The 15,471-nt window shown below is 43.0% G+C and overlaps 1 protein-coding gene across 12 annotated transcripts in view; it reads left to right on the top strand.

The window, feature by feature from the left end:
* LIMCH1 (LIM and calponin homology domains 1) overlaps window positions 1-15,471 on the top strand; it is a gene marked incomplete at its 5' end in the record, with an annotated part of 329,460 nt that overhangs the window by 277,135 nt on the left and 36,854 nt on the right. For all 12 annotated transcript variants that reach the window (XM_080656359.1, XM_080656356.1, XM_080656358.1 and 9 more), the window contains 3 exons: window positions 796-953; window positions 1,134-1,542; window positions 5,786-6,004. In XM_080656359.1, coding sequence (XP_080512485.1) covers window positions 796-953; window positions 1,134-1,542; window positions 5,786-6,004 — 786 coding nt within the window. The remainder of the gene's footprint in view (window positions 1-795; window positions 954-1,133; window positions 1,543-5,785; window positions 6,005-15,471) is intronic.

Raw genomic sequence — 15,471 nt, 5'->3', positions numbered from 1 at the left:
CACAGAGCATTCCAAGATAGCAGTTGCAAACTTGACTCTACCGTTAGTCGCTTAATTGTCATGATAACTGTGTCCACAGTGTATTGAGCACTTCCTATGTGCCTGGTACCTTATATGCACTAGCTCATTTAACTCTCACAATAAGCTTGTAAGAGTAGGTGTTAAAATCATCCCTGTTTTAGAGATGAGGAAACGGAGGTGCAGAGAGGCTGAGAAGTGTGATTCCGCAGCATGGAAGAGACAGAGCTGGGATCATGTCCCAAGCTGCAATCCCATCCATCTGACTCCAGAATGTAATTGCCTGTAGGTTTTGTGGTGAGGCTGTTGTAAGGATCAGAAGAATTAATACATACAGAATCGTAGTCGTTTCTGTGAGACCCCAAAGCTGATTTTTTTTTCTGCCTCTTCTTTCTTCCCTGAGGGCATTGTGTAGGTCTGTAGTTAATTCCTACCATTGTATTGTCAACAAGTCCACTCACAATGCAGAAGTCATAAAAAGCAAGAAATGAAGTTTTTTACAATCCCCTGTAGGACAATGCTTTAAAATTTGGAAACTGCCATGGAATATGATTGCAAATTTCACATTGCCATGTTTAAATAAACGTGCTACCCTGCTCTGGGAGACTTCCTGCCTTTGGGGCATCCTTATTCCAACCAGACCTCCACTGGATTCGGTGGGAATGCCCAGGCATGGTGCCTGGCCCATAGTCAGTGCCCACTAAACTCTGAAAAGTAGACATGGAATTTAAAAAGCCTGAAAAATATGTTTTATCTCCGCCAAACCCACCCCCACAGGACCTGGCTCGGTGGAAGAGCCGTAGAAGAAGTGCTTCTCAGGACTTAATCAAGAAAGAGGAAGAAAGGAAAAAAATGGAGAAATTAATGGCTGGAGAGGATGGGACAAGTGAACGGAGGAAAAGCATCAAAACCTACAGAGAAATTGTTCAAGAAAAGTGGGTCCTTTCTGTTTGTTGTTGTTGTTGTTTAATGTACAATATTGTCCAGATGTGTTTTTTCTAAAAATTGTTGGTTATCACAGAGGCTCCCGTGCTGTCTCTGCAGCTCCTTGCAGTTTTATGATGATGAAAACGTTGACCTCTGTATTGCTTCTCTCTCCCATGCCCATGCTTCAGAGAGCGGAGAGAGAGGGAGCTGCATGAGGCGTATAAGAACGCGCGGTCCCAGGAGGAGGCGGAAGGGATCCTTCAGCAATACATCGAGAGGTTCACCATTAGCGAGGCTGTTCTTGAACGCTTGGAGATGCCAAAAATCCTGGAAAGAAGCCATTCAACAGAGCCAAACTTCTCCCCCTTCCCGAACGACCCCAACCCCATGAAATACCTGCGGCAGCAGTCACTGCCTCCACCCAAATTCACTGCCACTGTGGAAACCACCATCGCTCGTACCAGCATTCTGGATGCCAGCATGTCAGGAGGCAGTGGGTCTCCAAGCAAAACTGTCACTCCCAAAGCAGTGCCTATGCTGACACCCAAGCCTTACTCCCAACCCAAGAACTCTCAAGAGGTTCTGAAGACCTTTAAGGTAGGGTGAGTCCCTTAAGAGCAGAACCCACACTGCACTCCAGGTAGTAGATGAAAGAAGCCCCTTGCCTCAGGAAAATACAAACAGAAGCAAAATGTGTTCACACTTAAAGTCGTGAGGTTTACATGCCTCTGAGGTTTGGTTTGCAAATGCTTAGGGAGAGATGGTTCCCCCCACTTCCTGCTGTTAATATTGATGGGCTCCAATGAGATTGATGGTTGAGTTATTTCCGTGAGCAAAGTCTATTTCCTAACTTGATCTAATGGCATGGTCTCTCTATATTAGCATTCACAGGCCCTAATTTAGTAACACTCTAAGCATCTCTAACTATCTGGAGGTATTGCAAACTCTCCAAAACAAAATTTTAATTGTCTTGGTTTAAATAGAAGTGTGTACAGTTACCTCTCTTTTAGGGAGTAATTGACATTACATCCAAAAAGATGGCAACAGTTGAAAAAAAAAATACAGGGAACACATGGAAATATGGGGATGTTCTTAGTCCTGGAATGAAACAGGTTTTTGAAATATTTTTAAGTGGAAAGAAACTAGGTTGTTGGTTTGTTGTTGTTTTTTACCAACAAATATGTAAAATAATGTTCCAGAACCAAAGAACATATGACAAGCAAACATCTTCTCACTTTCTCAGATTGCAGTGTTTTCCCTCACATCATGAGGAGGCACTCACCCTTTGTCTTAAGCTCTGTTGACTACAAAGGAAAGTCAGTTCTCACTGTCCCTGCATGCCACATGGGTTGGTAATAGAAGACAGCGGTGGAATTCATCACGAGCAGACATGGACATGTGACTGTGAAGGAAGTTTGCTCAACCAAACTAATTGAGCAAAGTGCTGCCTGCTATCTTCCTATTGAATTTCAGAGGGGACCAAACCACACTTCCTGAGTTTTGCTTAAATAACTCTTTAAAGAATGTATCTTTAAAATCGGTGCCTTCGGCTTTGATGACACAGAGGAAAATGTCGAGTCTGTTTCATCTGGGTTGAATTGAGATGTTTGTCCCTTGAGGGGCTGGGGCTGTGTCTTTGTTGTTCACAGCTTCATCCTGAGAGCCTGGCATAGGTGCCCAGGAGAACACAGTAGGCACTCAGCAGGTATTTATTACATGAATTTTTTTCCTGAGAAGATGAGTTATTCATCATGCAGACTCATGCATGCACAGATATGCACTCACCTAAGCCCTGCCCAGCTCTCCTTCACCGAGGACCCCCAATGATGTACTGTCTCAATATTTCATGAAGAAAGGTTTGATGTTGAGGTGACTCAGAACAAGAGTAGGGAGAGCAGTATTTAACTTCCCAGGCATATGATCAGGTCATGTAGATGTCCACTTCTCTTCACTGACATAAATAATGCAATATAATCATTTAAACAGAAGAATTAGGCCCTGAGAAAACCAGTTCCTTCCCTTTGTGGCAAGACTGGGTAGAGGCCTCAGGAAGAGCTCTGATGGAGAGGGGGGTAGAGCAACTTGAGTAGAAGTCCTCTTCTCACTCACCAGTGAGCCTTTGGCTCATCCCAAGCATGTCAAACTCACGGCTGGCGGGCTGCATGTGAGTTTGACATGCTTGTTATGCCTTAGCAGCTCTCAGCCTTACTCATAGCCCCACCCCTGAGTGGGCGGACCCACTTGTGGTTAAGGGTAACATGGAAATAAACAGTTGTTACCAGATAATGCCAGGACAGAAGCTAAGGGGTACAGCATGTGTGTGAGTGAGTGTTTGTGTGTGGGGGGGAAGGGGGAATGGGGAGAGGTAAGGGAGCCGGCAATACAGGGTCAGTTTCCCAGTACAACAGAATTAAGAGTAAAGGAAGATTAAGTGAAATAGTTTAAGACAGTGTTTTTCTTTTTTTTTAAATTTATTTTGGAGAGAGAGGGAGAGAGAGAGAAATATCAGTCAGCTACCTCCTGCACACCTCCCACTGGGGATCGAGCCAGGAACCTGGGCATATGCCCTGACCGGGAATCAAACCAAAGACCTGGTTCATAGGTCGATGCTCAACCACTGAGCCACACTGCAGTGTTTTTTAGCCTGAAAGTTGCCACCTATTCCTATGTTATGAAACCAGTTTCTTGGTTTGGAATCAACATTGAAAATAAATGAAGTATAATAAAATACAATAAAAAAAATGCCTAGTATATCACACACAATAAAGGTAAACATTGTTTTGCAAAACTCTGGTTTCAGTTATAATTGTGTGTGCTTTGTTGTGATTTAAAGTTCTTCCTTACTGAGTACAGACAATAGAGTATGCAAGCCGCTGGCCTAGGTAAATAAAGTATAACTAACATCCGGCCTTTCACTGTTCCTTCTGAAAGATTTAAGAAGGCCTGCTAATAATAATAACTAAGATTTCCATACTTAAAATGGGCAGGTACAGTTCTAAACTCTGGACATAGATTAATTCATAAAATCACCATAATAGCAGGAGATATTATTACTGTAAATTTTGCAGATGAGGGGTTGAGGTTGAAGATTACATGGCTGGTAGGTTGTCAAGCCAGAATGTAATCTGAGGCCCTTGAACTACAGAGCTTCTGCTCACAATTATTTTACACTAGAGGCCCGGTGCACGAAATTCGTGCACGGGGGGCGGGGGGTGTCCCTCAGCCCAGCCTGCACCCTCTCCAATCTGGGACCCCTCGAGGGATGTCCCACTGCCTGTTTAGGCCTGAACCCGCTAGGATTGGGCCTAAACGGGCAGTGGGACATCCCTCTCACAATCCAGGACTGCTGGCTCCTAACTGCTCGCCTGCTTGCCTTCCTGATTGCCCCTAACTGCTTCTGCCTACCAGCCTGATCACCCCCTAACCATTCCCCTGCCAGCCTGATTGATGCCTAACTGCTCCCCTGCTAGCCTGTTTGCCCTTAACTGCCCTCCCCTGCAGGCCTGGTCACCCCTAACTGCCCTCCTCTGCCGTTCTGGTCACCCCTAACTGCCCTCTTCTGCAGACTTGATCGCCCCCAACTACCCTCTCTTGCAGGCCTGGTCCCTCCCAACTGCCCTCCCTTGCTGGCCATCTTGTGGTGGCCATCTTGTGTCCACATGGGAGCAGTCATCTTTGACCACATGGGTGCAGCCATCTTGTGTGTTGGAGTGATGGTCAATTTGCATATTACTCTTTTATTAGATAGGATACTGGCTCAAACCTCAAGACAGAGACTTCTAGATGCCTCTCAACAAGCCCAACTAACCACCCTCTCTGCCCCTCCTTTCCTACTCTCACTGCCTTCCCTACACCTACGTGCAAAACAAATATTTTAATGTGCATGGCTGTTTTTCTTGAAAAAAACAACGGGATTATAAAATTAACTGGAAGTAGAGATTTATTGTACTACAGCAAGCATTAGGTTCCCTGCCATCCATGATCGTGTCAAAAAAGTACCCTTTTTCTTCTACTCCCCAGGATAACCTGTAAAATAGTCCTGATCTGAGGTGGGTTCTACCTAATTTATATGCTAACCAGTAAAGAAAAACCTCAAAATTATAACATAACAGAACTTAAATGACAAATTACTGGAACCCAAATATGTGGCATGTATTTATACATATAATAAAGAGCTAATATGCTAATTAGACCAGATGGAGGAACGACCTTCCAGAATGATCTTCCAGAACAACCAGTAGGCAGGGCCTCGAGGTAGCCGGGGCTGCGAGGGCCAAGCCCCTAGCATGAATTTCGAGCCTCAGGCCTCTAGTTTATATGTAAGTTTTTTTTATTTTCTTTACTCTAAAATAAAAGCACACCCTAAGTTAGGTGAACTTGAAATGTAATTTAATGTGAAGTGGCCTGAGAAGGTGAAGTACCTTTTAAAGAGACCTTCTAAACAGGGGTCCTCAGACTTTTTAAACAGGGGGCCAGTTCACTGTCCCTCAGACCGTTGGAGGGCCGGACTATAGTTTAAAAAAAAACTATGAACAAATTCCTATGCGCACTGCGGGCCCGGGACAAGTCGGCTGCTAAGCAGGACAGACAGCGGCACCAGGCGGGCCCGATAAATGTCCTCGGCAGGCCACATGTGGCCCACGGGCCGTAGTTTGAGGACCCCTGTAAGATAACATTTATAGGAGCCCTAATTGCCAGAGCCAATCAAAGCATATAAGAGATGTTATTCTTTGGTGGACTGTGATTATCAATGGTAATGTTGTCAGGCGATTCTGAATGTGTTATTTTGTTACTCTTTCTTTGTGGAATAGCATGTTTTTGTTTATTCTGGTTTTTATAGGTAGATGGGAAAGTCAGCATGAACGGAGAAACAGTTCACGGTGATGAGGTGGAGAAGGAAAGCGAGTGTACCACAGACGCACTCGTCCCCTCATTAACCAAATCCCAGATGTTCGAAGGTGTGGCCAGAGTGCACGGGTCCCCAGTGGAGCTGAAACAAGGCAGCAACAGCATTGAGATCAACATACAGAAGCCAAGTTCTGTTCCCCAAGATCTGACAGTAAGAACCAGACTTTTTTTTTCCTCTTTGGGATAATCCCATTGTGAATGAATCTGTTTTAAAAAGTAAGTAGGGCTTGATAATGACCATTTCTTTCTACATGGGTTTATTTGCTAGGGCTGCCCTAGCAAAGTACCAAAAACTGACTGGCTAAAACAACAGAAATTAACTGTCTCAGAGTCTTGCTGGCTAGAAGCCCAAAACCAAGGTGTTGCAGGGTTGGTTCCGCCTTTGGCTGTGAGGGAGAATGTGTCCCATGCCTCCTGCTGGCTTCTAGTGGTGCAGCAGTCTCTGACTTTCCTGAGCTTGTAGATTGCTCCCCTGATCTCTGCCTTCATCTTCCCAGGGCACTCTCCCTGTGAGCATGACTGTGTCCAAATCTTTCCTTTTTTATAAGGGCATGCATCATACTGGATTAGGGCCCACCCTATGGAGCTCTTTGTAACTAAGTATACCTGCAACAACCCTATTTTCAAATAATATCACATTCTGAGAGACTAGGTAAGGGTCATGATTTCAAAATATGAATTTGGAGTTGGGGGGAAGCACAGTTCAAATCTAATCAGTGGGTATAGTAGATGGTGTAATATAAAATATGAATAGAAAAACTTGTCATCACATTTTTGGTGCCAGGTGTTATAGAAAAATAAGTCAATCTCTCATAAACCTTTTTTTTTTCTTTCTGTTTGTTCAGGACCCCATCAGACTTGTTAATAGAATTTGAAAATAACTGCTGCCCTCAAAACCTGGTTTTCCATCCTTGATAATATGTATAAAAGGGCAGCTTTCTTATTAATTAAAAAAACAAAAACTCGCCCTGGCTGGTTTGGCTCAGTGGATAGAGCATTAGCCTGTGGACTGAAAGGTCCCAGGTTCAATTCTGTCAAGGGCACATGCCCAGGCTGTGGGCTCAATCCCCAGTGAGGGGGGCATGCGGAAGGAAGCCGATCGGTGATTCTCTCTTATCATTGATGTTTCTGTCTCTCTCTCCCTCTCCCTTCCTCTCTGAAATCAATAAAAATATATTTTAAAAATAGATAAACAAACAAAAACTCATTCATAATCAAACTAAATTCAGAGTAATTAGAAGCACCATTGAATGGCCAAGCTGAAAAATGTAGGCTAACTCAAGAACAGCAGAAAAGAAAACTCAAAAGAACATTGTATTTGCCCCTTTGGAGTATAAAATACCATCAGGAAGATTCCGCCTTCTTAGATTCCACACCAGAAGGCTCCTGCTGATCAAACCCAAACTTCCTCCAGCACAGACGCAGGCCAGCTTTCGGGGTGCAAGCTGGACGCTGCTCAAGCCCATTTGTTCTCACCAGAGGCTGATGTCTGCAGTTTTAATTTATAGCCTTTGGGTTGGAATTCCAAAGGATGGGGAAAACTGTCACGAATTTTCCCCAGCGCCTAGAAAGGTTTGGTCATGAGGAAAACTTGTCTCCCAGCTCCAGGGCTGAGTAGATGAGATGACCCAGCTAGCTAAGCCTCCTTCCCCCGCCCCCCCCCCCCCCACCCCTGGGTATTCTTTTTCTTATCTCTGGCATTTGTCTTTTGAAAAATAAAATATGTTTTCTTAGAGAGCTGAGAGGATGTAATTCTTCCCCACAGAGCTATGAGATTCCAATTGGAATAGACCAGAATAATTTCCTCACCATGGCAACAGGTTCGCTGGTCTCCAGGAGCAGGGTTTTATGATCCAGGCAAATGCCGAATCTCTCGACCTGGAATTTCATTTGACTTTTCATGTGCATGTTACCCTCTCTGAAGAGTTCTTACAAATCACCATGAGATGAAACATTGGGTTCTCCTAGTGAGAGTCAACATTAGCTTATGCTCTTAAAATTTCTTTAAATATGTTTTCATTGATTTTAGAGATGGGGGCGGGGAGGGAGAGAGAGAGGAACATTGGTCGGCTGCCTCCTGTACAACCCCTATTGGGGATCAAACCCACAACCCAGGGAGGTGCCCTGACCAGGAATCGAGCCAGCCACCTTTATGGTGCCCAGGACCATGCCCAACCGAGCCAGCCCGGGTGACTTAAGCTCTTATGTTTAGATGAGAAGTTCCCAAAATTAATTAGACATTACAGTGTCGGAATTGCTTTTGTGGGACAATTGTTCTGTCCTTATTTCTCTTTGGCCACACTTCCTGAAGAGCGTTCTCTAAGTCCCCTTCAGAAACCTTTTCATTCCTCAGTTGGGTTACCCTGTCTCTCAGGTCGCTGGCCCTTTGCCCGCACTGTCGAGCACAGCTCTTTCTCACTGTGCCTTGGAAAAGCCACCGTGTAGGTGCCACATGTGTCCCCCGACACTTGCCACATCACAGAGATACACGGGGCTTACTCTGGCCCGGCAGATTACCTACAAGAGCACATCCTGGGGGCTCTGCTGACCGGCAGGCCTCTCTCCCCCTCACCAGCTCTGGCCTCTGACCATGTTGTTGTTTGAGTTTGGAAACCCTCCCCCTGGCTAAACACGTTTCATTCCTGACAGAAATTAAAGGAATAAGTGAAGAGAGCAAATGGTACAAGCCTTAAACTTCCTAAAGCAACTATTTAATCGCTCTTGTTCTACGCTTTTAACTCTTTTGGGGGGAGAGCTTTAGCCATCCTGCACGGAGACTATGGCCTTAAGTACATGACTCCTAAAGCAGAAGAAAGGGGGGTTTTGTGTGTTTGTTTGCTCATTCTCAGTAATTACTAATTTTCTTATTTTCAGTGGTCAAAATAAAAAGAAAATTGCCTGTTCTCTTTCAATGCAACTCATTTTCCACTTGAACGTGGCTGTGCATCTAAACTCTCTAAGGACAAAGAGAGGATGGGTTGAGAGATTTCACGTTGACTGCGTAGCCCCCCAACACATCCTATTTTAAGAGAAGCAAAAATTAGGTGATCTGAAAGAAATCAGGTTATTTCAGAAGTTTATGCAGTTTATAACAAGGCAAACCCAAACAAAATGGTGGCCGTGTGAACTTTCCCCTGGAAACCGGCCTGATCCTGGCAGCCTTGGGGGCAAGTCCAAACTGCTGGAAATGCCTGCGAGTCTCTCCTCTGTGTCTCTTCCTTGGAAAACTGCCCAGTTTGGAGTAATTTCTAGTTTAATAAACTCTAGTGGTTCCAATGGTCATTTGTTTTCCCTGTCTCCGGTCTATTTTAGGCCCCTGAATTACTATGGCAGGGCCTCTCTCCTTACGTTCTGGGTAGATAACTACCTGGGTGTCTCTATTAGACTCGAAGCCAAGTTGTTAGCTGTACTACATTAAATGTTGGCTCATTACTAAAACACTCTTCATGCTTACCTAAAATTTGACACCAACAGTTTGCCATCCAGAATGTGTTGTTCCAGAGGACATTCTAAAAGAATCACTCCTCCAAGCAACCTGCTCCTCATCACGCTTCCTTTTCCTTATTCCAAGGAAAGCGTTTCTTGACTGTGTTACAGCCAGTGTATTCTTATCAAAACGGTAGGCTTGATTGGTGATGGCAAAATCCAGTGACCAGCTTGAAATGTGGGGCTGCTTGCGCTTGATACCAGCTTGGACCTGGTTTGCTTTTTCCAGCTTGTTTGCCCTATTCTGTGGGGCTGTCAAAGGAATAGTGTTCTTCTTTTTAAATAGTGTCTTTCTTCCAAAAACTGCATTCCCAACAGATACACTTTTTACAGAGGAGTAGACTCACCCACCACTAAAATGTCACAGTTCCTTCAGGGCGAACTGGAACTAGTCAAAGGGCACAGGCACAGTAGGCAGGGGCATTCATTCAGACCAGAGCAGCAGAGAAGGGTGGCCCTGGACTCCAGGAGGACAGGAGTGTCAACCTCTTGTGCCAACAGGACCACGTTGTGCAACATTATGTCATCACTTCAGTTTCCTTCTACCTCATCTTTCTCATTGGAAACTCTTGGGACCACAGCTCTCTTACTTTAGAAATAGATCATAAATTAAGTTAGGCTTGCTATCATTATTATCATTGTTACTCTGCTATGTCTACTGATACCAGCAACTCCAGATCATCCTCCATTGAGTCATCTCTAGGTAATGAGGTTGTGATGGCAATGACCTTGCCAATGGTTGCCTGTTCACTGGTGAGGACCAGTGAACTAAGGTCCTACTCTGTGCCACATTTTTTAAATAGAAAAAGAAACTCAAACTTTCTGGGGAAGCATTTTTCATAAAGCAACTAGAAAAGTATATAAAACTATATCTAATTAAGCACTAGGTAATAGGGTCAAAAGAGTAGAAGGGATGTAAGATTGCAAAGAACAGGTATGATCATTACGGGTTGGGATTTGTCAGGAAGGTCTTTTGTGGGATGTGGATTTCTTGACGGTAAGTGTAGGATTTTCATTGAAATGGAGGAGGGCAGCAGGCCATTCCATATGCTGGGAATATCCCAGGATTCCCGTATTCCACATGTTGGCATAGCAGAAACAAAGGCACGAACAGTGGTGAGGAGCCCACAGGAGGGGATCACGGGGCTGAGAGGTCATGAGGGTGACTCCAAGTAGAGGGACAGGTTTCCCGTCTCCTCCTGCTCATCTCTGAGATAGTTCCCAGTGGAAACCTAACACTTTTTTCTCATTTTAAAATATTGGCTTCTGTAAGGAAACCATGCCATAGCACAAATAGACTCCTGGAATTCAGGATTGGAAGAGAATTTGGTACATTATCTAATATGAGAATAAATTGATCTTGTTCAGTAACCTACAGAAAGATGTTTTATATCTCCCTCAAAGCTATCCCAGTGTGTTCTTAATCCCCTGTACATTATATTTGTGCTTGAATCTCTTCTTTTCTTAATGGTACAAAAAATGACCCTTTCCTAAGATGCCTAAAATACTCCATGCACTAGGTCAGAGATCAAACCCCGCCTGAGCAAGTTAAACTGGCTGAGCCTCAGTTTATATGTAAAATAAAGATAATAATAATATTGGGAGAATTCATGTATATGGAGCACTTAGCATGACATTAAAGCAACTCATAGACAGAGGTGCCCTTAAGTTGTTTTTAATATTGTCATACAACAAAGGAGGGAAAGTTACATTACATTTTTCAAAAGCCTGAAAAGGTGATAGGTGTAAAGTTTTTTTACGTTAAAGTAAGATCATCAAAATTAGCATCTTGAGCAGGTGTGAATTTTATACAGGCGATGAACGCCCTGTCATCTTCCAGCTCCACCTGTCAGTCATTCCGGTTGTAATTCTGACACACATGCGGACGTGAACAGCTTTTCCAAGAAGACGATCGCCCTTGCACCTGCTCCCATGATTCTTCTGCAGCTCCTTTTGCTTCTCCTCACTTTTTCCTATTCTGGCTTCTCTCTACCATTTCCACCCCCAGGACGCCCACCGGTTGATCTCTTTGTCACTCCATCTCATGACCCTTGATCCAACTCATCCCAAATGATGCTGCGCGCCCCCTGCTGGCCAGGCCTTCCCTCCCACCAGGTTTTCAGCAATTCTCCCTCATTGACCAAGGACCAAACTCAGCGAGTAGATGCATAGCCTACTTCATCTGCTTTTCTCAAACTAAATAACTAGGTATGTTTTCTCCACCTTGACAAAGACCCATGCCTTCCTCTTGAAAATTCATTACTTTCCTAACTTCTTCTGGTCCAGGAAAACAGACAAGCAGATCTTTTATGAAACATTTCATGTTGCAGTGAGAACAGCATGAAGGCATTTGAGTAGGTGCTGTTTTCCTTCCAACTGAGACCAACTGCACATTCCTTCGAGATGTCAAATGTCAACAGACATTTCTTTAGATGCTGTTTTTCTCCCTCTAGAAGTAGTTGTCAGAGTGTTAGGTTTAAGGCTCTTTAAGAGTCATTAGCCCTAACCGGTTTGGCTCAGTGGATAGAGCGTCGGCCTGCGGACTGAAGGGTCCCAGGTTCCATTCCGGTCAAGGGCATGTACCTGGGTTGCGAGCACATCCCCAGTAGGAGGTGTGCAGGAGGCAGCTGATCGATGTTTCTCTCTCATCGATGTTTCTAACTCTCTATCCCTCTCTCTTCCTCTCTGTAAAAAATCAATAAAATATATTTTTAAAAAAAGAAATTAAAAAAAAAAAGAGTCATTAAAGATCTTTAGGTACAGGAGCGTTTACAGACTTAAAGTATACGTCAGGGACAAAAAATCAAACCCAGCCCATCTTATCTGGATCAGAGCCTCACGTTGTTGGTTTAAAATGTTTAAGGCAAAAGGAAAAGGCTTAGGGAATGGAGAGGCTGACTGTTCACGTAGATCCTCTTTCATCCAGTGAAAATAGACCTATATTTGGAGGTGTAAGAGTGAGAGGGGAAATAGGGGCATGGCATATATGGCACCTGGGTCACAGTGCCAAGACCTACTAGTAAGTAGGCTGATTTTCCAGGCTCATGTCCAGATAAGTTATTCAAGCCTGGAGCCAGGGAACCTCTCAGAGTCACAGAATGGTAGTCCAGCAGACGACCTTGGACTTCACATCTTTCCACCGTAGAGGTTAAATGATCAGTCCAAGTTCTCATAGTCCCTCCGTCCTGGAAACAGGACCACCCACGCCCTAGGTCTCAGGACGGTTCTCGGTCTCCGGCTTCTTCTTTCCAATGTGCTCTTCAATGTCGGTCTCCAGGCCAGTCCACCAGTAAGAGTCTTGTTCAAATAAGCGGTGAGATGCCTCGTAGATTTTGTGGCTAGACCTTGTCCCTCTCAAGCCAGGAAACTGCCACCTCCCGCCCGTGGCCTCGGGGCTACGTCTGGCATCCGAGCCAGTTTGGATCATGTTCTCAGTCAAGGGGAAGCCAACTCCTGGCTTAGGCCCCTGTAACTTTTCTGTGCTCTCATTCATTGGTGTCCAGGGATCTGTTTTATTTACTTGTTTTCATTCGCGAGAAGGAAAGGCCCTTCCTCTCTTTAGGAGGAAAGTATGGGTCAGAAAGTGAATTTTCCAGCACGGTGGGCTTGGTGAAAACTGCCAATTTTGAATTCATTTCTTTTGAAATAATGATATGAGTACAAAAGTAACAAGCCTTCAAGATAGAGTATCCAGACCTAAGTTCATTAAACTGGCTTTGGGGATTTCCCTTGATTACGTATAGTCGATAGATATTGCAGAATACAGAAAATTATAAAGAAAATACAAAGTACCTAGGACTCTAGCCACTCAGAAATTCGTACTAAGATTTTTTAATGTGTATCCTCTTTTTATCAGTGCATATGAAATATTTTAATATATTTTTATTAATTTCAGAGAGGAAGGGAGAGGGAGAGAAAGATAGAAACATCAATAATGAGAGAGAATCACTGATTGGCTGCCTCCTGCCCACCCCACACTGGGGATTGAGCCCACTGTGCTGACCAGGAATTGAACCATGACATCCTGGTTCATAGGTTAACGCTCAACCACTGAGCCATGCTGGCTGGGCTATAAAATATTTTTAAATGGGCTCATGTTATTCAAATTGTATTGTGGTTTGCTTTTTCTCTTCATCTATCTTGAATATTTTGCTAGTAATAGCCTGATTTTGATGACTAGTATGCATTTAAATTAAGCTTGAGAGTACACATTCCATAAATAATGCATATAACTGTGCTACCTCACATAGATTATGTATCTGTTCTCTGTCAGATACTGTGCTGGGCCAGTGCCCCCTACCCCCCAGAACCTGGACTGATTGGAGAGCCCTAAGGTGGAGTGATGGCTGGAGCAGTCTGGTCTCAAGCTGCCCTAGGAAGTAGAGACTGAGCTAAATGGCCTCCTAAAAGATTCCAGAGTTTTTGCAGAATAAATAGATGAGACGTAGAATGAGAAGAATGAGGTAGAATGGATGACAAGGAAAGGGAACTGAAATGGCAGTTTGAATCATTTCAGCAGTAACCTTGGGACCCTCAGGTTCTGGATTGCTTCTTACTGATCAAAACCTTGAAGTCCCTGGGGAAGCTTGAAAGTGGGTGTGACTCCCAGCCCAGATGATGGGGCACTGCGGTTACCAGCACAGGGCAGGGTTCCCCTACCTACTAGCAGTGGGACACCAGGTAAGTCAGCCTCCTGGGCCTCACTTTCCTCAGATGTATGAAGGGAATCATATTGGTCCCTACCTTATACTAGTAAGCCTGTTCTGACAATTGAGTGAGATAATCCATGTCAAGTAACCTAACGATGCTGACATATGGTAAATGCAGGAAATATTGATCGTGGCTATAGTAACCTTGAAAGCATTATTTAAGGGAAGATAAATTGGGTCATCTTGGAGCTCAGTATGTGAGAGTTAAGCCACATAGAAATGCATTCAGAAATGTGAGAATTCTTGAAAGTGGGAGTTCTCCATTAGTCTCGCATAAGTAAAATGTTGCTGGAATGTGGTGTGCTAGTAAAGTAATTCTAAGTGAAGTCATGCTTGAGGATTTTGTCTCCTTTATAAATGATGTCTAAAGTACTTGAGTAGTCTTGTGACATTGATTCCAAGCAGCACGCTTTCCACATTTGAGCATCTCTGAATCAGGATGTCTTATAAGCAATAGTGTGTCATATTTAACAGACTGTGTGTTTTTTCTTAGTAGTACCTAAAATAATACAACTTAAAATTGATGGCATCTGATATTCAATAAAATATGTCGATTTTTTGGTTCATTTGGGGGCTGGGGACGCTTTGGCCTGGTTTTTTGTAGTTATTTTATTTCTAGTAATTGGAAACACCAGTATTCTCAAGAGCATCATTCATCAATGTTTAACTGCAAATTTGTTGCCCAACCTCAGATAGTTTTCTATAATCTAAGCCATTTGTGGGGGGAAATCTAAAAATCAGTATTTCTGTCAGTGTTTTATATATTAATGTCATAAAACAAAAAAATACTATCATATATTAAAATTTCTATGTGTGTGTGGGGGAGCACTTTAACTTATAAACCCAACTTATTCTTTTGTAATGCTCGACTGATTGATCATCAAATGCTACTATCATATCAGTAATTAATATAATAATGTAAACACACATATATATATATTTGTTACTTATATAACAAATATAATAAGAGAATGTTCCATTTATTTAACTATTTTCACTCATTAAATCTCTTAAAAGGATTCAATTCAGGCTTGTTGATATATTAGAAAGTTACAAAGTTGATTAATGAATATAAATGCAGTGCTATTTCCTGCCCTGGGTTTTAAAAGTGCATTTTAATTTAATATTATGTTCTTCTAAAATTGATACATGGCTATCCATCATTAGAAAATGCCCATCTAATTATTAAGATTTTAAAACTACCTCATCCTCCAAAAGAAAAGGCACCTTTGCCACTAGATGCTGTTGTAAAATCTTTTAGCAGCTTGAAAAGCATATTACTTAAAGTTGTTTATTTTTTACACTTAAAAAATTTGCAAATAATTTTTATTTTTTAACTTTTTTTCTAAATTTTTATTGTGGTAAAATACAAATAATAAAATTTACTATCTTCACCATTTTAAGTGTACATTCAGTAGTACTA

The sequence above is a fragment of the Plecotus auritus genome (genome assembly GCF_963455305.1).
Source record: "Plecotus auritus genome assembly, chromosome: 1".
Taxonomy (NCBI): domain Eukaryota; kingdom Metazoa; phylum Chordata; class Mammalia; order Chiroptera; family Vespertilionidae; genus Plecotus; species Plecotus auritus.
This window is presented reverse-complemented; position numbering and strand designations above follow the sequence as displayed.